General features: G+C 38.8%; 1 protein-coding gene and 1 long non-coding RNA gene across 3 annotated transcripts in view; one reads left to right on the plus strand and one right to left on the minus strand.

The window, feature by feature from the left end:
- The window catches only part of LOC105234804, a 308,636-nt gene that overhangs the window by 63,061 nt on the left and 223,315 nt on the right, over positions 1-22,260 (minus strand). The window lies entirely within an intron of this gene.
- On the plus strand, positions 12,070-21,587 carry PRL (prolactin). Its single transcript, NM_001304934.1, has 5 exons — positions 12,070-12,097; positions 14,451-14,632; positions 16,448-16,555; positions 19,062-19,241; positions 21,396-21,587. The coding sequence occupies exons 1-5, from the start codon at positions 12,070-12,072 to the stop codon at positions 21,585-21,587; spliced, it is 690 nt and encodes a 229-aa protein (NP_001291863.1).

The raw sequence follows: 22,260 nt of genomic DNA on the forward strand, positions 1-22,260 counted from the left end.
CCCTCTTAATTTCTATGTAATATGTTTAATGCAAATAATGTAACATTGTTTTGTGAGTTGTATCATGTATGGACATGTAACACATAGGACAACAATAGCATAGAGAATGGGGAGGGGACTAAATGGACCTATATAATTTTAAGTTTTCTATATTTTATGTGGAATGAAACCCTGATGCTAACTAGCCTGTGAAAAGTTATAGATGCACACGTAATTGCTAGAGCAACTAGAAAAAAAATTTATTATTATCAGAATGCCATAATAACTCATTTTCAAGACAGTAACTGTCACTTCAATCAAATCTAAGGAAGTAAATATATTTAGGCCTAATAGACTAATCATTGGCTTTATTCTTTTAGTAAAATATATTTTATGTTGTTTCTTTTCAATATATATAGTGTTTTTCATAATTGTGCTGTATGCAAAAATTATAATAGTTCAAGGGGATCAGTAAAGCACTGATTTAGTCACAACAGCAACAAATTCCTAACTTCATTTTAATTATTAAGAGAATTTTCTACCAGTATTTCCCATAGAGCCATGTATGTAAATATTTATCACACAATTGTTTACATTGCAGGGGGAATAGATGTTATTTGGAAGAGTGGACAAGTAAAATGTTAATACATTCAATGAAGAATCGAAAGGAGTTAGAAATGACAGACTACATGTACACGTAGCAACCTGAATGCATCTTATAAAATATAACAATGAAAACAATGAACAAGACAAAGATTAGAATGAAATCTCGGAGATCATACCTTTGAGGTAAATGACAAATGTATTCTCACTCAACAATACACATCTTACAGGAACACATACAAAGTAATTCCTAGAAACATATTAGAATGATCGATTATGGGGAGAGGGAAGTAAAGGGGGTGAACAAGGGGATAAGAAGAGAAAGATGGTATATACAGATGTTAAATAAAAAAAATAATGGGAGTTAGCTATCCATTGAACAATAGTGATAATATTCCCTGACATAAATTACTCTACACTTTACCTAAGGTCTACTCAAAAAAAAAAAAAAAAAAAAAAAAAAAAGGAACTGAATTTTCTGAACTTCGCTTTCTGTTCTTTTTCCTTCTTCTTTGCTTTCCATCTCTGGGTATCTAGGATTCACTCCCACACTAGTTTTATAACTTAAATTGATGACAGGGTCTATGAAAGGTCCATCAAACTGTACTGCGGTAACTGTCTGCAGTCAGAATTGAGAGCATTAAGCAGAATAGTTGCAGTGACCAGAGCATAGAGTCAGGTTTCAACACTTACCCATTCCTAAAACCAAATGAAATATGATTCACTGGTTTTAAAATTTTTCACTTGTACCTTTGTGCTAATGATCTAGGCCAGAAGTTAACAAACTATAGCTTGCAGGCCAAATGCAGCCAAACAAGCTGTTTTTGAAGAGCTCATGAGCTAAGAATGTTATTTATATTTTAAAATGGTTATATAAGTACCTACATTATGTCCTTCGTTTTGTCTCTTGGCTAGCCAAGCCTAAAACATTTACTCTCTGGCTCTAAGAAAAAGTTTCCTAACCCCTAACCTAGATTCTGGAAAAAAATAATTATTTCTAATATTCTTTCCTTTGTAAGACTTGTGTCCCAGCTTATGAGAAATTGTTTTAGAAATAGTTTTTTTGGGCCAAAGGAGGAATCTGTCACTGATTCACTGATAGAAAAGCCCTGAACTAGAATATGGGGAAATGTGTTCCTGGTCAAGTAAAAAAAGATTCAATGGTAGACATCAAAGTTCATTTGCAGAATAATGTAAGGAATGACCATAATAGCTGCACTGGCATACGAAGATTATTGTAGCCCAAGTTTTCCGAGATGTACATAACAGAATCTTCCATTCTACGTGCTTTCCTTGCAATGGTATGTTGATGCCCCTCCCATTGATAGATGCATCTGTTCTGTCACCTCAAATTTGAGCATACCAGTGACCGTGAAGGAAATGATGCTGTGAAATTCCAAGGTTTGGGTGGGTTGATCTTGGAACCCAGCCTCCATGCTGCGAGGAAACCCAGACCATATGGAGAGGCCACGAGTAGGGATTCAGCTGGACGATGCCAGCTGAGTCAACATCAACTGCACCAACTACATCAACCAATTACCAGCCACCTGACTGAGGAAGCCTTTGCAATGCCTTTGGCCCTGGTTACTACTTGCCTACAACCTGCATGAAAGACCCAGAGGAAGAATCCTGAGAGATATTAGTAAATTGATTATTACCATTTTAAGCCACTAAAATTTGGGGTAATTTTTTGTAGCAATAAATAATCAGAACAGCTATTTATAGTCTCTTTCACTGGAGATTCAAAAAGTATTCTTAACATTATTCAACTTATCATTAAGTAAGCACTATACAGAGAGGCCACTGACCCACATGTGTTATTTGATGTGATTTCATGATACCTTAACACGATACCTTCATTGAAGTCTGGCCATTGCCGACCGCAGAGCTTTATGAGCAGAATCAGGGACGTTCCCAAACCATGACATATCATATGCATCAAATTTGGTTATAGAGCAATTATCTGTCACAATCATGTAGCATAGCCCCAGCAAGCCAGAAATGGAGTCAATAATAATTTGAAACTCCTTTTTCTTACTCAATGATTTATGCGTGAGTCTATATAAATCCTTAATAAACAATAACATATAATTTGTTCCAAGAAATAAGCATATGTCTTCATCCAGAATCTTGGGAGTTTAGTCCCACGTATCCCTTTCTGAAAAGAGAAGGCTTAAGATAGAAACTTGAAATTTGGGGCTGCAAAGAAAGCAGAGAGCTTTAATGTCACCTTTTATGAACTGTGTGCTAAAATGTATCAGTTGGGAGGGAGAATATATATAATAAACCCTTCTATAATACTATAAAACAACATTTTTGGTTTTATGTTTGGGATGATAAAGTTTCCTTTGCTTGTAATGACATTGATGTAAACTTCAAGAAAAGACTTTTGAGATTTTTTTCCGACAAGGACAAACCCATGACATTTTCACAAAGCCTTTGGTCTTAACCTTGGAAATCTGTCTGCTTAGGATAAAGGCAGAGAAAATGAGCAGGAAAGCTCTAAAGGTGGGCTGCTATTATTAAATGCAAATATATTCATTAAGGAATTGGCCAAACAGGAAGGTATATTCCACTTTTAATGAATTTTTTAAACACACAAATATTCTGCAGGTGTGCGTTCATAATTTAATTAACCTTTGAAGGAAGCAGTGGTTATCGGTGTAAATGGGCCGGGGTGATAAAATGCTATCAGACCTACATTTTCACCTCTTATTTTATATATGTTATAAAAAAAAATTTAAATGCATCAAAAGCGGACTTCTTTGCACTTTCTTATCTTTGACCTTCCAGCAGTCACTGAAAGCCCCAATGACATCATTTTTATGGGATTCTCAATTTATGTCATAATTCCTAGGAATAACACATATAATAGAATAAATCTAATTTTAAGAAACATTTTCTAAAAACAGTAAGACACGGATGAGAAATTAAAACATATTTTGCCCATAAATATATCTTGTGATCTATAGTGACACTGTGACAATCGTCTGAGTAATTTAGAACAGATACACTTACACGTCTACTGCCTCCCTCCCCGGCAAACTCTGAGCAAAAGCAACTCTTAAAATTTTTAAGGTTAAAATATTCTAGTAACATTAATAAAATCTACTCATCACTGTATATGTTATAGGATTCTGATCCCAATACTAAAAATTGGTTACATTCTTCTAATCATCATTTGAAAAGTAAAAATTATTAATGATTTTACTAACAGTTGTGTCATCTCCAAAGCTTAGCAAACAATCTGATTGACTGTTTTTAACTAACTTGCTCACATGTAAACAAAATTTTTAAAGTTCTCACTAAAAGTAAGACACACAGATCCACACAAAGAAATGCGAAGAATACTTGTTGAAATTGCTTGAAACACTAATGGGGAAAAAAACTTTGTGTCTTGACATCTGAGACTAAAGTTCTCTTTAAACTGAATCCTATTGATATTGCTTCATTTTTAATACTTCATTTATATAAACAAGAGTTTGGAAGATAGAGTTATTTCACATACTTATGTTCAAAACATATTCCCAAATGATAAAATATGTGTTTCTATATACTTGATGGGATCTTAATGGGAAAGCTTTCTATAAACCAAACATGAAAACATTCTCAAAATCTCCTAGCTGTTTCCTATACACACATCCATGATTTTCATTTATAAAAATGGACATTATTTTCTGGCACAGCTGAAAGTAAAGTCTATCTCTTATTCTGCAGTTTTTAACAGAAACTTACAGCTTATATTCACTCTCTCTATGAAATTAATGTCCCTTTCAGGAAGAAACACCCTATTTCTCATCTATTAAGTTCATCGTATAAGGTAGGAGTACAAATGACCTAGAAAAGAGGACCCTCAAATGCCACATCACCTATAATGGTAATAATAATATTACTTCTCCCAAGTGGTCGACAGATAACCTTTTATTTTTTTTTTTAGTCTACAAGAATTCTTTGACTTTCATTCTACTAATGATGTAGAATTGACAAGTGAAAAAGTTAAATGAAGATTTTATGACACATGCAAGGCTCCTATTAGTAAAGGAATTCTTCGAGACCGAAAAGGCAGATAAACCAAAGACCAATTTGAAGTAGAAATAAAATTAATGGCTCTTCATTCCTTATCTACATAACTCATTAAGAAATACTTTAACAAACGTACTGTGGTATTTTTTTTTTTTTTTTGGAACAGGACTAAGGATCACACTCAAATTCTATCTGACAGTGTCAGTGTTTCCTTAAAGGATTCAAAGTGTTTAAAACATTCTGTTTCTCTCTCCTCTCTCTTTGGGAACTCAATTACACTGGCATTTTTCCTTGAAGTAATGTGTTTCTCAATGTGTCTTCTAGGTCACATCTGCATCTCCTCAGCAAGACGTACTACCATCAGCCATGCAAGAGGGTGTGGGCACAAGTATGAATGTGGAAGGCAAGAAGAAATATGACCAGTGTGGCAAGCGGGAGACCTGGAGCTCCAATGATGACTCTGTGAGTAATTAAATATGCTTAGTGCATTTTCTTTACCTCTGCAATGAGCAGTGCGGTTAGATGTATCTCAAGTGCCTCTGATCTCAAAAACTATGGTTTAGAAGCTGAGATTGTTCAGAAGTTGCCCTTCAGGATGACTAATCTTCCTGATGGAAAAACAGATTGCAACTGAAATGGACACAGGCAGGAGAAAATGGAGAAGCTATTAAAAGTATCCAGGTCAAGATAACCTGGGGAGAGGAGAAAAGAAAAATTTTTGGAAGTTAAGGAGGCAGAACAGTCGCAACCTAGGAACGGAGGGAGTGGGAGTCAAAGGAGACAAGAGAAAAGCAAATAAACACAACTCTGGGAGGTTAAGTGTGGGTGATCCAGAAGGCAGTAGTTTAAGAGAAAAGCTGAATAGTTACGGATTTTTAAAAAATTATTCAGTGTGCTTTGGTTGAAGATGAATAGGTTGAAATGTGTGGCAGGTAAATGGCATCTCAGAGAAGACAGGGTGGGAAGATAGAGTTGGGATCATCTTCAAGGACATGACAGGTAGTCATGGCACGGAATGGGACAGTCAGTGGGAAATAACAGGCTGAATGCCCCAGAAACGACAGAGCTAAGGACTCGGGGAGGTATTTTGATTCAGCGATGAAATAATCATTGGAGACTATTAAGAGAAAATAGAACAAAATAAACTGAACTACTTGTATATTCTTCTTCCCATGTATTCTATTTTTTTTTAATTGTTACATTTTGATTACGGCCGAGTATAATGTCATTTTTTGGAGATGTTTCATAGGTGTTTAAAATACACACACGCATTTGATCTCCTACTCTAGTATATTGGTTAATTTCCCCTCACATTTTCTTACTATACGCTTTATGTTTTGGGTCGTACTATTCCATGCATAAAGACTGTTGATAGTCTCGTGTCCATTGCTGACTGTATGGAGCATCACAAAGGATGGCCTTTTAACATTTTTGCCTCGACTTTAAACCTGCCTAGTAGTAATGTTGTCACCCCAGCAATTTTAAGACATTTACCTGATGTGCTTTCTCTGTACTTCCCCCTTACCTTTTCTTAGCCCCTTCATTTTAGGTCAGGGTTTCTCAACATTGGAGCTACTGACATTTTAGATGGCATAATATTTGGTTTTGGGGCACCTGGGTGGCTCAGTCATTAAGCGTCTGCCTTTGGCTCAGGTCATGATCCCGGGGTCCTGGGATTGTGCCCCATGTTGGGCTCCCTGCTCAGCGGGCAGTCTGCTTCTCCCTCTCCTCCTCGCCCTGCTTGTGTTCCCTCTCTTGCTGTCTATCAAATAAATAAATAATCTTTAAAAAATATATTTGGTTGTGATGGCTGTGCTGAGTGTTGTAGAATATTTAACAGCATTTCTGGACTCTACCCAGTCGATGTCAGGATCGCCCCCACCTTCCGTTATGACAATCAAAACTGTCTCCAGACATTGGCAAATGTGTGTCAGCTCACAGCTCCTCACCCTTCGAAAATCATTCTTTCCAATATGTCACTTGTATTCAGCATCTAGTTGGCATTTGCCACCTTTAAAGAAACTAAGTCGTGTTTTTTTTAATAATAATTTTTTATTATGTTATGTTAGTCACCATACAGTACATCCTTAGTTTTTGATGTAGTGTTCCACGATTCAATTATTTGCATATAACACCCAGTGCTCCATGCAATATGTGACCTCCTTAATACCCATCACCGGCCTATCCCAATCCCCCACCCCCCTCCCCTCTGAAGCCCTCAGTTTGTTTCCCAGAGTCCATAGTCAATTAGAATGGCAAAAATTGACAAGACAAGAAAGAACAAATGTTGGAGAGGATGTGGAGAAAGGGGATCCCTCTTACACTGTTGGTGGGAATGCAAGTTGGTACAGCCACTTTGGAAACCAGTGTGGAGGTCCCTTAAAAAAGTAAAATTGAGCTACCCTATGATCCAGCAATTGCACTACTGGGTATTTACCCCAAAGATACAGACGTAGTGAAGAGAAGAGCCTTATGCACCCCAATGTTCATAGCAGCATTGTCCACAATAGTTAAATTGAGGAAGGAGCCGAGATGCCCTTCAACAGACTAATGGATTAAGAAAAGGTGGTCCATATATACAATGGAATATTACTCAGCCATCAGAAAGAACGATTACCCAACATTTGTAGCAACATGGACGGGACTGGAGGAGATTATGCTAAGTGAAATAAGTCAAGCAGAGAAAGACAATTATCATATGGTTTCACTCATTTATGGAACATAAGAAATAGCAGGAAGATCGGTAGGAGAAGGAAGGGAAGAATGAAGGGAGGGCAAACAGAAGACTATGTTTTTCTTTTAATAAATAACTTGTCCCATATTTTTGATGTTTGATCTTACTCTGACCTTTCCTTGTGTGTGTGTATGTGTGTGTATGTGTGTCTGCTCATGTTCCCTATGCCTCTTATCTTTTGTTAAATAGAATGTCTTTTATTTTGTGTGCATGTGTGTATGCACCTGCTTGTGTGGTATTTCCTTTTTCTGAGTTAGAAGGCTTATAATCTATTTTCCACATTTTTAGTGGTTATAACTTTGCATCATCTGTCAATTAACTTCCTTTTTTAGAATATTCGTTTGATTTTATCTATTGATTCCCCACTCTAAGCCATGAAAGAAATAACATCCTCATCTGTCGTCCTACTTTGGACAGCAGGTGTAATTTTGCTACTTTTTGTCAGCTTACTTTTTTGCTCATTTTATTAGAATTAAGGAGAGCCAGAACTTTGCAATCTCCTTATCTCAGAAGTCCTCATAATCGCTGTGTACCTTTACTTTCCCCCTATAATTTAAAAGTGCATATATACATATTTCTATATATACATTTATACACACAAAAATATCCACCTATATACAGAATATAAAGATATATAAAGAGTATAAAATGTGTGTGTATGTATAGAGCATTTGGTCAATAGAAGATTCCATCAATTAATTATTATTTATATCTCAACCCCACATGATAAAGGGTTTTGCTGAGCAAATGTCACTTTAGTTACTCCCTAAGTATCAAAGCATATATTATGCTGGTAACACATTTTGCATTTAATGAATAAATTAAAGAAAAAGAGGGGCAAGTCCCAGGTAAGCTATTTTACTCAAATTCCAGTAGAAAAATGTATTGTGGGATGATGGGTGTATAGACTAGAACTGAAGTCTATTAGTTCCTGCGAAGAGCCTGCCCTACTTCTTAGTCTGAATCCTTTCAATACACTGAAAATGATGAACCATGGAGGAAGGCAGAGATGACAGTTGTCAGGACATGCAGAGCCCTGTGAGCGGTTACACTATCGAAAGATTCTCTTCCGATCAATACAGATTGGCTGCCCTGATCGCATGTGTCCTGACTCCTTCCGACTGCCCCAGTCCCTCCCCAAGGACCCTGACAGTCGCACCACAATTGAACAATTAAAGAATTAATGCCTGTCTGGGAGTACAGGCACCCTGAGGGACCCTGGTCTGTTGCTATAGCGTTCTGTTCGGTTTGGTGATGCCCGTGCTAATTATAAAATTTAAAATTATCCCTGGAAGTAGCAATGGCTCAGAGTCCCACTTCCTATTAGACAATGACTCCATGAGTGTGTCCATATCTATATATAGATATATATCTCCCTGAAAGCGGGCATGCTTCAAATTCACTTTCGACAAGATACACACACACACACACACGCACTTAATATTGGAGTATGAAGAATCTTTTATAAGAAAACTTATCATCTGCCCCACCTCTCATTAGCCTACAGCCAGTATTTGATGCTTTTCCTTAAACAAATATAATCTTAAAGAGTGAATCTGTGAAGTTTCCAGACACATCATCCTTAGAGCTGGCATTGTTCTATATCATGCATTAAAATTTGTCCCAAGGGACACGTTGTTTGGAACAAACATGTGACAAGAAACTCATAGCATAAGCTAACACTGAGAACTCAAAGAATTAGAGCAGAGGACATGACTATTGTATCAGTGAAAAGAAATTACAGGGAAATTTCCAAATGCTTCCATTATGGCTTTCTTATTTAAGGAGCAAATGCCCTCAAGACACTGCTAAGAGATTAAGAACTTGAGTTCTGGATTTACTTAAGAAAGCTGATGACCTGCAAAGCCCTGGCAGAGATAAGTGTTAAAGACAGCCACTTAGGGGAAAATATACATCAAAATATGCATGAAGTTGAGGTCCGCAGAGGATGTAGCAAAACCATTACTTTTGTTTATCTTGAAAACAGGGCAATTCAAGAAAGGACCATTGCGATTGATTCTTTTTCCAATATGTCCTTCACATTTTCAGTTACTTTATATCGAAAACAACATATAACCTCTCTGATCTTTTAGTCCAGGTTTTGGGAGATGGCTGTTGGGGATTCTTAAATCCATTAACAATACACCTTTTATCATTTACAACTTTCACTTTATTAAAGGTAATTCACGACTAGTATAAATTGCAATGTCACTGTGATTGTCTTATCTGATGATTTTTAAACTTAATTTCTTTTATCTTTTAATAGTCCCCGTATCTTGCAGTAGACAGCTTTCAAGCTTTGTGAAATATTTTTAATATTTTTGCATCATAAATGAGACAAGAAAAAATAGTATTATTCCAAATCTTAAATAAACAAAAGAAAATTCAAGGAAACTGCAAGCTCCATTCCTAATTAGTAGGAAAAGAAACCTGATGCTACTTAATGTTAAAAATTAGAATCATTTAGAAGAGATGACAAAATTGTTCATTAGTTTCAGGTACTAAAAATTTCATGGCAACTTGAACATCATTTCAGCTAGTTATTCAGCTACTTGACAGAAATCAGTTATCAGCTGCTTTTCCTAAGCCCCCAAATGGCAAACAAATGAAGTTTTGTAAATAAAAACAGACATGTCTATTCTCAGCGAATGTCTTTATTGTTCTAAATTAAGGGCAGGATTTGGCAAATGGGAAGATCTTTAAAAGAGTCATGTACAAAAATTAAGATGAAAGGTAGGTGACATAGATAGCAGAAAAAATAGGACAACTATGACTTTTTGCATAAAATATGCCTTTTTGCATTATTTAGATATTGCAACATCCCATGAACAGGAAATGGGGGGGGAGGGGGACCCACCAGTGAACAGCAAGGAAGCAAATGAGAGTTTACAGAGAAACATGCCCCTCTTTGGAGTCAAATAAATCAACTGGCCTCCCAGAATAAACACAAATCAGGTATTCTTAGATTGCTTTTTTTCCTCGCTATCTACAAAAGTCACAACACCTTTAAATTTTAACATTATGTTGTCAGTTCTTATGGCAGATTTCCCTACTCTTAAGTTTCTAGAAGAAGAGGGGAATGGAGGGCAGCATTAATTTCTGTACCATGGGGCACTGCTCTCTTAATAATTCAGACTTTGACTATCCAGAGGGGGAAAAATGAATACGTCGTAGGGTCAATGAAATCCTGACCCAGCTTCAGACTGAGAGAGCCCGTACATCACCCCACCTGATGGGTGGGATGCAGAAACCAGTACTGCTTACACTAAGGCAACTAGGAAGATGGTTTTTAAGGGAAGCTACTCTTCGTTAAGATTTCTAGGTCTCTATAACAGCACTTGGGAAATCGCTAAGGCACAGCTGTGGCAGCAGCAACTATGGCATAAGCAAATGCCATGGAAAGGAATTATCTTAAAAATAACCTCACCTGTTGATTTACTAGGAGAGGCATATGGTGACATTGAAGCTAAAGGTCACGGGCTGCTTGAGATGCAAGGACTCAAAAATTAGAGAAAGTCGTCAACAACCCAGTTCTTATTCATTAAAATCATTTCATTTAGGAAATCTCTAACAGGCAGATGGAACTTTTGAGCCCATGAAGGATGAATTTTTGTCACCTTGGCCCTGGAGGGGTGCTGGGTCAGAGAAATAAAGTGATCATAAATTAGTGAAGTCTGTCCACCCTATCCTTGAGGAGAGTGCAAATTATTGCCTAGAATTTTGTTTTACTACATCATCTTCCAAAGTGTGTGTGTGTGTGTGTGTGTGTGTGTGTGTGTGTGTGTGTGTTCATCCTTGAAAACCACTAAGTTGCTTGCCCAGAATAAAGTCCCTAAGGTCAGGGGTTATTTCTTGTTCATGCCCGACCATGTTTGTTAAGTGATTCCTTTCCAAGTCTTCTTTATATCCCTCCTGATTCCTCGGGAAGCAATAATCCTTCCAGCATCTAATTTGACTAATTACTTCAATATTCTTGACACTGAATCTCTCCAGGCCTCTGTTCTTTAATCTGTAAACTGGGGATGCTAACCTAAATTTACATAAATGTTAATGTCAAAAGAAATGAACCGATGAAACTATCCATTTTAAAACAAAGTACCATACGTACATGTCATTTTTAAAAGGGCGAAGCAGAATGTGTAAAAGCAAGAAAAAGATGAGAGCAAACGTAACAAGAGCATGATGGAGGATCAAACGTCCTACTTTCTCCTTATTCTGTATTTCCTGATATTTCCCTGTGTCAGTTTTGAAACCTTGACTTCACCTGGCAATTCTGAACTGGGAAAAAAAAGAATGCCCATTGCTAATACATGAAACACCTAAATGAATATAATGCTATATTCAAGAACATGCAGAGAAACAAAGGCAAATTTTAAAGCAAATGACTTCTGTAGTGGTACGGGTCCTTTCACCCAAAATAGTCTCCAGATCTCACCTTCATCATTTCTCTCATTTCCTTTTGGGCTAATTAATCAAAATCCTTCCTAGAATGTTCATTTCTGGCCAGTATGTCTTCCTGAATATGAATAAGAAATAAAACACCATTTGATGTTTGAAATTATGGGGGTAATCTCAATGACGGAAATAGATGACTGGTAAAGGGGAAGGGAATGCCTGATTAAATATATTCATGAAGATGTCAAAGGCTTATAAAGCCAATATCTGGGAGAGAAAGCTGTTGGACTACCAGACCTTCCCTGGCGACTGTGTTTCTCGAAAGCATCACCACCATGGACAAAAAAGGGTGGTCGCTGAAAGGTATGTGCAACAACTCACAGATTTGTTGAATTATCAACACTCTTGAGCGGGTGGCACTGATCTGAAACTTTAGCTAATATTCTCTGAGCAAGAAATTTCAGGTTTATGGAGTTTAGAAGAACTATCTAGTCATTGCTCTGGAAAGCAATTGTACAAGGGCACAATAAAACACTCGTTCTCAAATGGAGATCCTCCTTCTTCCAGAGACATTTGGCTGTTGTCTGAGATGTTTTTGGTTGCCTTAATTCGAAATGGGGGTGCTCCTGTTATCTAGTGGGTAAAACTCAGAGATGCTGCCCAATGTACCACAATGCACAGGACAGCTCCCAGAACAAGGAATGATCCAGCTCAAAATGCCAATAATGTCAAAGTTGAGAAACCCTGGCCTGGAATAAGACGATAAATGTCTATGGGTCCAATTTATCGCAACTCCACAAGGTAGACACTAACATTTTCTGGTTCCCAGGACTCTGACGTAAGTCAGCCTGGTGAAACTTTCAACTCTGAAGTCATAATGTACAGACAATGATAGTAGAATTGTCTCTTATAATACTTTGTCAACTGGGTTTAAGCCAAATGTCATTTCAAAGAGAAAAACAGCCTGGTAATAATTAACCATCTTTACTTTCTTGGTTGACATTTGCAAGAAAAAGAAATTAGCAACAACCATAAAATTCATTTTATGAAATAAAGAACAAAAATATTTATCTATTTTATCTCCTCTTAGACTGTGAGAATCCTTCAGATGATAAATGTACAGATAAATGTAGTCAGAGTTAAATAGTATCTATGAAGTTATGAATTTCCTAGAACTAATATTCCAATTTCTCGACCTGTAGCACACTTTTTTTTTTTTTTTACATCTGTAGGTAAAATATCCGTACATGACTTTAAAGTACCTAAAATAAATTTTTTGGAAATATAATGTTTTTGAAAAATTAAAAGTCTGGTATACGACTCACCTCACAACATTTTTATCTTTCATTTTGCAGCTGAAAGGTTGTGAGTTACATTCTCTATTAACAAAAAATTTTAGATATTTTTAGGTATGTAGGTTTAGGAAGTTTTTTACACATAAATCTTTAGCACTTGCCTTGTGTCATCCTAGACATTTCCAATTACATTCATCGAAGTTTCCATAGAAGTTTGGTTTTCCGATAAATACATTTCTATATCAGATATTCTTTTGGAGTAGTTTCATTGATGCTAATAAGTGATTTTAATAGATGCTTTCCTTTTGAAAGTGTAAATGATTGCTATGTCAGAGGTCCATATCTGCCCATTTAATCATTGTGAGATATCACAATGATAATTAAATCATCTCTGATAATTGTCCAAGATTTTAAAAGGGGGTGTTTCGTAGCTGGAACTGAAGAAAGGGATCGAATCAACTTCCTAGGGCCATTGTGAGAGCACATTAAAGGCAAAGTACTGTTCTTTCCAAGTAATGGCAGTGACTCCCCAAGCACAGAGTCATCACGGCCTCTCCTGTGGCCTTTGTGACCCGGATGCTGCCTGGGTGCCCACAGGTGTGTGTGACGTCAGAGGACACAGAGTGATAATGGTGGTGTCCTGTCTCCTCTGCCTGCTAATAATAGGACTGGAGGAAAATCACTTAACCTCTCTAAGCCTTCTGCTTCATCAGTGTAATTTGATGATAATAATGAAGGCCGAAGCACTCACAAGGTTACTGGGAAACACACATTTTAAAAAAAAAAAAAGGAAAGAAAAGCAAAACCTTTGGCAAGGTGCCAAGCAATCGCATAGGGTTATTAAGGTGAGCTAGCAGATCTAGGCCATAGTATCGTTTTGTGTTAGATTCTCTTCATACTCCATATTAGGCATTGTCAATCATATTTATTTCGATCAGGGATGAAAGTAAAACAAAAAGGTCTACCATGTGCCACTTGCCATTTCAGGGTCTGAAATGCAGGTAGTAGTCAACACAGAGTTAAAAAATTACAGACGCCTAGAGGGCCCAGCTGCTGGAGATCTGCAGAAACTCCCAAGATGTTAAACTAACTTAAAAGAATGACTTAAACACCCTGGCTCAGAGTTAATTTAAGCTCCGAATGTTTGCGAAGTACGGGAGCTCTCCTGGGAGCAATACCAAAATGCAGGGAGTAACCCGCTTCTCCAACTATGTATCTGTGCAAATATAATTACATATCTAAATTTACACAGCGGGAGGTGTTGGCTTTTCCCCACCCTGGCTAGCATAGTATCATAGTACCAAATCATGCGGAGGGCAGGGGTGGGGAGGGGAGAGAAGGCTTCCCTGGCACAATTACTTTTGATAACTTCCACTGAACAGATCGCCTCAGAGTGGCTGGTGTTTCTTCTGTTTGAGTAGGGTCTCTCCTGCCCCTGCTGCTGCTGGTGTCTGACCTGCTCCTGTGCCAGAGCGTGGCCTCCCTGCCCATCTGTCCCACCGGGGCTGTCAACTGCCAGGTGTCCCTCCGAGACCTGTTTGACCGCGCGGTCATCCTGTCTCACTACATCCATAACCTCTCCTCGGAGATGTTCAACGAATTTGTAAGTACCGCACCTTCTTGCTTCTTCCCGTGAATGAGGGGGCTATCCCACACTTGAGACAAGAGAGCTGCCGGGGCCAAATCTCAAATAACACACTGTTGAGGTAAAAAAGCCATCGGTTCATAAACTGGGGGACAAGAAGAAAGGGACAGTTTCATGAAACCTCAAATATTCTCAAAGAGTATAATAACTCCTTAAAATTTCTCCTTTAATTCATTTTCTTTAAAAAAAAATTTCCAACAAATTTTAAGTGCCTGTATCAGCCAGCTGGGGCTGCCATAACAAAATTCCATAGGGTGCGTGGCTTCAACAGAAATGTATTTTCGGACAGTTCCAGAGGCTGGAAGTCTGAGATCAGGGTGCCAGCCTGGTCAGTTTTGATAAGGGCACACATCTTCCCATCTTGCCTTTTCCCTATCCTCATGGTGGCGGAGGGTGGGGGCGGGGGGATTCTCTGGTGTCTCATCTTGTAAGGACACTCATCCTACTGGATCAGGGCTCTGCCCTTATGACCTCATTTAACCTTCCTTACCTCCATAAAGGCCCTATCTTCAAATACAGGGCACTTGGGGTCAGGACTTCAACATAGGAATTTTGGGAAAACACAACAAATCACGCCATAACAATACCCAGCATAAAGCCTTTTTGGGTGGAGCTTGAGTAAATGGAGGCGTGCTGAGTTCTTGTCCTTGTGCGTGGGCACATGATATCTAATAAGTGAGAATCACACTGCCTAGAATGGAGTTAATCCAAGAAATTTAAACTAAGCTGAATCCAAGTCAGGAAAACAAATAATAATAGCTCTTCTGAAACCCAAAAAGGCTATAAATGATTGTTCTAAGATGTCCAGTGTATAGATTTAGAACCAGAATTGAAGGGTTGCTTTAGAATTGGAAACAATATTCTCCTTCTGATTACGGTACTTTGAAAGTTGTAGCTTAACTCTTTTAGGTCAACCAAGGAGGAGACTGTGTATGAGCAGTTCAATAAATCAAAGGGTCCCCATAAGGAACAAGGCTCAATGTTTGTAATAAACATAGTTCTCTGTACTCACTGGGTTTTCTTTCATCCTCCACTTTTGACTGTCATTCCTGTGGCTTTCACATCTTCCTGGTAATCTCCTTAGATTTTCACAGTTTTTGGTAGAGATTAGCATTATGTCAGTGCCTTAGCAAGTTGTTGTTGTTGTTGTTGTTGTTGTTGTGTGTGTATTAATTCTGAGTCCACTGATTAATATTTCCTAAAATTTTATACCCTGTTTTTTTGACTTACCATTTTGCAACAATTAACAAAATTGCATTACGCATCTATGATGAACATGGGAAAGCACAGGTATGTGGATTCAGATGTTGGTCAAAGAAAAGTTATAATTTTATAACGTGTATTAGAAGAGCATATTGGCTTGGATCCCCAGTAAACAAAATATTAAATGGCAAAAGCTCTAGGACATTGGTTCAAACACTAAAGAAAGAGGATACTTAACAAAATATTTAATGTTTCCTATTTTTGGTATTTTTAGTGCTTGCTTTCCAAATAGTTACTTGTGGAAAGGGTAAAATTAAACAAGGGAATCAAAAAAAGGGAAGAGGTTGGCATTTGGAAAAGTAAGATTAAAAAAATGCATTGATAGAGAAAATCAAAATAAAATTCAGGGAAAGGGTGCCTTTCTCAATTCTTTGGTTACCGTTTTTTATGTAATTCTCATTAAAAAAAAAAGATCATACATTTATCAAGTGTGTTAATATTCTAGTAATGGGCTCATTTAACCAATGCTCAAATAGCTATAACTAATTAAACTTACTTGCTCGCTTTTAGGATAAAAGGTATGCCCAAGGCCGGGGGTTCATTACCAAGGCCATCAACAGCTGTCACACTTCCTCCCTCTCTACCCCTGAAGACAAGGAGCAAGCCCAACAGATCCATGTGAGTCTTTTTTTTTTTTTTTAGATTTTATTTATTTATTTGACAGAGATAGAGACAGCCAGTAAGAGAGGGAACACAAGCAGGGGGAGTGGGAGAGGAAGAAGCAGTCTCATAGCGGAGGTAACGGAGGAGCCCGATGTGGGGCTCGATCCCAGAACGCCGGGATCACTCCCTGAGCCAAAGGCAGACGCCTAACCGCTGCGCCCCCCAGGCGCCCCCCCATGTGAGTCTTCTATCCCGGTTTCTCACCAATACCACTGGGGCAGTACACTAGTGTCATCATGTCACAGATTATCAGAAGTACTGCGTTAGGTAATGCTAACTACACATGCAGAGAAATATGGAGGAAGAGCAAGGAATCAGAGAGAAATGAGAGTGTGTAACTGATGATGCATCAGTAAAACCAAATGCATACTAAAGACTGTAGCAGTGAAATAAATCTTTAAGTTGTTCATGCAAACAACATTATTTTAATCCATGGCTTGGACCCAGGATTGCATATGTTATACCGTATGAAAGCCTGAACTGAATTGGACTTCATGTATAAAGTGAGAGGTTTGCAAAATTCACGCATGGGGAAGACACACAAATGCAGTTGTATTGATCACGTGAAAGCCTCGGCTCCTCCGACGGCAGCATTCGCATTCCCGAGCACCGCGCCTGGTGAGCCGTCTCCGCCAGACTTTGAAGGCTCTCCTGATGCTACTTCTATTTCTCTGACACCTGCTTCTCTCTGCATCCTTCTCTGACACCTGCTTCTCTCTGCATCCTTCCCTGACTCCTCCACCACCTGTCACTCCTGAATTACAAGTCTTCCCCAAATCAGGTCCTGTAAAATACTATGTTTTGTTTCTTGTGGCTACAATGATTGCCTCTGTTCTGAGGACCACAAAGTCTGCATAGGAAGCCCCAGTCATTTATCCCCATTTTTTTTTATCATAATAATCTCCCCTTTCTGATTCCCTGGTACAAGCACCACCTTAACATGACTTAAAATAAGCATCTTCATATATATGCCCCCATAAATGTAATCTGCTTTCCTTTTACCACTTTGATAATGGGTACCAGCATTCTTTCTGTCTGCTAAGCTCGTTAATAGTGCTGATGATAATGATGATAATGGTGATGATAAAATGAAGGGAAAGAGTGAAGAAGGATGAGGAGGAGTTAGAATGTATTGAGAGCCACTCCCTTGCCAGACACTTCACCAAGCAACGTACATGCTTTACAGTAGTTGAGCCTCACAAAAAAATCCTAGGGCTCTAGGCATTGTTATTGCACTTGCTGAGATGACAAAACTGAAGCTTGCACAGGTTTGTGGAATCTGGAGTCACAACGGAGTGGCAAGCCGTGAGTCTGGGCTTCATCCAATTCCGAGCCCTCACCCTTACTCGTTATGCTCCAACTAGCACAAGTAGACGGCCACTGGCGGCTAACACCTCCTTCCCTTCATATCCCAAGACATGTTTCCATCACCACATCTGTTGGCTTCTTCTCTACTCTTCACTTCCTTTACCCTAGACTAGTTCACAGACCTCAGGAAAGCAAGCCTTTTACATCAGAGACGAGCAGCTCCTAAGAGTTTCATGTGCCACCCTGATAGGTGGGAAAATAGGGCGCAGACTTCCCTTGTAAGTTCCACTGATGCTGTTCCTACTACCGACATAGCATCATTTTATTCACCGGCACAGCTCAACAGAAGAGACCTGCTCTGGTCGCAGCATGGGGATGGGGGTTGGTACAGGCTGAGGAGAACATATTCATGAGTTCCATGCCATCTTCACTGGCTCTTTGTTCTACTATCATAAAATAAAAACTACAAATCACAAGTGAATCCATTAAAGAATGATTTGACTCATGAATATGAATGTGTCCTTGGACCAACGTGATGTGGGCCCTTTGTCACTAGCACCCCTGGAATCTGTCTTTCCTGAGTCAGGTACTAGAGGACATACTGAGTGCCAACAAAACTCCTTTCAGACAAGCAAAGCTGTCAAATAGAAAAGAACTCACTGAGGGGGGGACGGATGGTAGAACTTCTGAGGAAGACAAAATTCCTCATGCTATAAACTAGAATTCTCATTAGATGAAGTAAGTTATTCAAATAAGCCAGATTATTTTTTTCTATTTTAGCAAAGTTTAAGCCAATAGCTTAAACTTTTTTATTTTTAAATTAACCACGAGAAAAGATTTATATATACATAAGAATAATAAGGAGATCATTTAGGTCAGCCTCTCAGAGCAGAAAAATCACAAGTAACTAAACCCACTGTATTATGCTTTCTTTAAATTTTATTGATTTATTTGAGACAGAGCATGAACTGGGGGAAGGAGAAGAGGGAGAGGGAGAAGCAGACTCCCCACTGAGCAGGGAGCCCGATGCGGGGCTTAATCCCAGGACCCAGAGAATGACCTGAGCTGAAGACAGATGCTTCATCCATTAAGCCACCCAGGCGCCCCCTGTGTTATGCTTTTTTAAATGTGATTGTTTTATGTGGTCACTTAGCATGAAGACCTTCTGAACCTGATACTCAGAGTGCTACGCTCGTGGAATGACCCCCTGTACCATCTAGTCACAGAAGTACGGGGTATGCAAGAAGCCCCAGATTCGATTCTGTCCAGAGCCATAGAGATTGAGGAACAAAACAGAAGACTTCTAGAGGGTATGGAGAAGATAGTTGGCCAGGTAAGCATCCTCCTGACACTTCTTTGTTTTCCTCATTGATGAACACGGTGACCTCCACGGTGAGAAGCAAGTTCCGAAATTCCTTGCTTTGCAAGAACAAAATGTAGCCGTTTCCTATTCCAGGCTGCTATTAAATAAAGCAAGATTCTAGTAATTCATACTGGTAAATCCTATTGTAAGTGAATCTTAAGATGTGGTAGATGACAGGTGCAGCCTTCACTACAGTACACACACATCCACCAAGGGCTTGCACCTTCCTGGGGGCCGAGGTTTATAATGTTTTCCAGGAAAAGAAAACTGGAGAGTGGAATCTGCAAGATAAACATTTTTCTCAAAGTATCCCAGGACACCTGCTACTGAAATTCTGCTCATGTTCTTTCTCTTTTCTCCCCACACCAAAGGATGACAGTGGGAAGGGAGAAAAGAGAAAATCAAAATCAGATGAGATGGTATTTCTTGCCACTACTCGAACCCCACCCCTGCTGGACATATTTGTCAAAAAGAGATTGTCAGAGATTGGAAAGATGAGGTCAGATTTCAGCAGGTCACAAAAGAAGGGAGTGTATCTTTTCTGAAATTCTTTATTTTGTCATTTGCAGAAAGTGGTCTCATTCTAAATTTTATGCTTTCTTTTTTGGGGGGTGGTTCCAAAATCAACACTCATAACATTACGTCTAATCTCCCCCAAATAATGTCATATTTACACTGAGTTAATATTTATAATATAGATCTCCAATCAGCTGGGATAATCTCAGCACAAGTAAGGTAACATCCAAACAGCTTTATGAAGTTCTTAGAAATGATGTGTCATCTAAAGAAAAAGAATTGTAAGAGTAACAGGAGTGGTTTTTTACTTCCCTTACTCAGTACAAAGTACATGTTATCATGTGTCATTTTGTCACATTCATGGAAGAAGAATATATCCAACACAGATACAAAGCACATTTCCACTTTGAGACACGTATAAACACTTAGACTTTCAAGTTATTTTCTTCATTACTGTCAGCTTACTTTCTGAGGTCACTAATTTGTTCTAGAGAACTTCATTTGGTTCTTGTTTGTTTGTTTTGCCACTTATTTATTCTTATACCATTGTCCCATGCATAGTAAATTTCATCTTAGGGCCCAAGCACCAAAAATAAAGCAAGGCAACAAATACACACATTCTTGCTCTGTAGGAGACAGCTCAGCAATCAGAGTCTACAATTATCCCACATTTGTACCCAGTAGCTCTCAAAGTAGCTGACGTGCCTTCTTCCCAAGCTGCCTGCTCGGTCTCTCAGTCCTCTGGGGATTCCCAGCTTGCAAAGACTGGGGGAACAGAGGTCAGGGTGGCCCTCCCTCACATCCCTTAGCATCCTTTTGTTTTCACTGTCATGCTTCCCAGCCTACCACCCACCCCTCACCACTGAGGGGTCACTGCTAGCACCCCCACTCTTTCTCATAGGCAGTATCCTCTCCCACCCCAGAGATCTCAAAACAAAGCTCCTACTGGACATAGACATTTGGAGGTTAATGGTCCTGGGTATATTATGAAAGTCTCCTGACTTTTTCAGATCTTTGTGATAGATGTCACTAGTTGACCTGCATCTCAGACCATCAGGTATAATGCTTATCATTTCTGAGGTCTTTCGTACATACACTACATGGAGAAAAGAATCAGTTTGAAGCAGGAAACAGATAAATGTAATTGTGCTGAACTATCAGAAGAAATATGGTACAAACAACACATCAGAGACAATATTCAGGATATGAAATAGATCCCTCGAGTAAGAGAACTGAGACTTGCTCCTCTATTGTCCCTTGGTCACATTCACATATATATATACATATGGCCCATAAATACATAAACATATGGCACAACTATACTGCAACTAACTCTCTCTCAATATATAGCACCTTTGTGGTTCTCTATTTACTCCAATGCACACATACTTCATCTGTGATCACGTACATGTTAGAACACTTATGCTTGAATTCTGCTTCTAGTTTTTAGACTATTAATAGATTTCTGATACACTGGCTCAGCAATCCATGCCTCTATCTAGAGAGCTTTACATTCATGCCTCTTGCCCCAATCTTAATTTGACAATTAGAAGGAACAAAGATAAGCAAATACTAATAATACTAAGTCACTATCATTTTGGTGTTTAGGTTCATCCTGGAGTCAGAGAAAATGAGGTCTACTCGGTCTGGTCAGGACTTCCATCCCTTCAGATGGCCGATGAAGACACTCGCCTTTTTGCTTTTTATAACCTGCTCCACTGCCTACGCAGGGATTCACATAAGATTGACAATTATCTCAAGCTCCTGAAGTGCCGCATCGTCTACGACAGCAACTGCTAAGCCCACATCTGTTCCATCTATTTCTGGGAAGGTTCTTAATGATCCGTCCCACAGCAAGCTCCTCTTAGCTTTATAGTTTTTTAATGCATGCTTGGGTGTAATGGGTCTCATCTTAAAAAATAAAAACTGACTCCTTAGAGATGTCAAAAATCAAAAAAAGACAATTTGTCAAAGTTTCTCATCTTCATTTAATAGAAAAATCAAAAGAAAATCCATCACTCCCATTGAGAAGTTCCTATTAAAATTTGTCACAACTAGCAGAAGCTAGCATTACAAATAAGACCATTAGCAGCTTCCTTTAGAATCATCGTACGTTATTACGGGTCACGTTATTAGAATCCAAGAATTAGGTAATTACTCATCATGCCAGTCATGCTACCAAGAAGAGTGAACTCTCAGGATTCTTTGTAAGAGTCAGCCACACACTATCAGCTAACTCCATGTGTTCCAAAGGACAATGTAAGCACTGTGAGGCTGTGATGCGCCCACACAGCGTGTTTACTGAGCCACCTGCAACTCCGTAGGCTGCTGCCTTGGTCCATTCAGGCTGCTACAATGGAACACCACAGACTTACAAACAACAGAAATTTATTTTCATGGCATGGCCAGGTGAGGGTCCTCCTTCTTCCAGGTCACAGACTTCCTGCTATGTCCCGAGTGGTGGAAGGAGTCA

Source organism: Ailuropoda melanoleuca, chromosome 5, assembly GCF_002007445.2.
Source record: "Ailuropoda melanoleuca isolate Jingjing chromosome 5, ASM200744v2, whole genome shotgun sequence".
NCBI lineage: Eukaryota > Metazoa > Chordata > Mammalia > Carnivora > Ursidae > Ailuropoda > Ailuropoda melanoleuca.

Excerpts from the sequence above, each read along its gene's own strand:
- PRL (NM_001304934.1), top strand. The coding sequence starts at position 12,070 with ATGGACAAAAAAGGGTGGTCGCTGAAAG. Across the intron at positions 12,098-14,450 it reads AAAAGGGTGGTCGCTGAAAG|GGTCTCTCCTGCCCCTGCTG; the intron begins GTATGTGCAACA and ends CTGTTTGAGTAG. Across the intron at positions 16,556-19,061 it reads AGCAAGCCCAACAGATCCAT|CATGAAGACCTTCTGAACCT; the intron begins GTGAGTCTTTTT and ends GTGGTCACTTAG.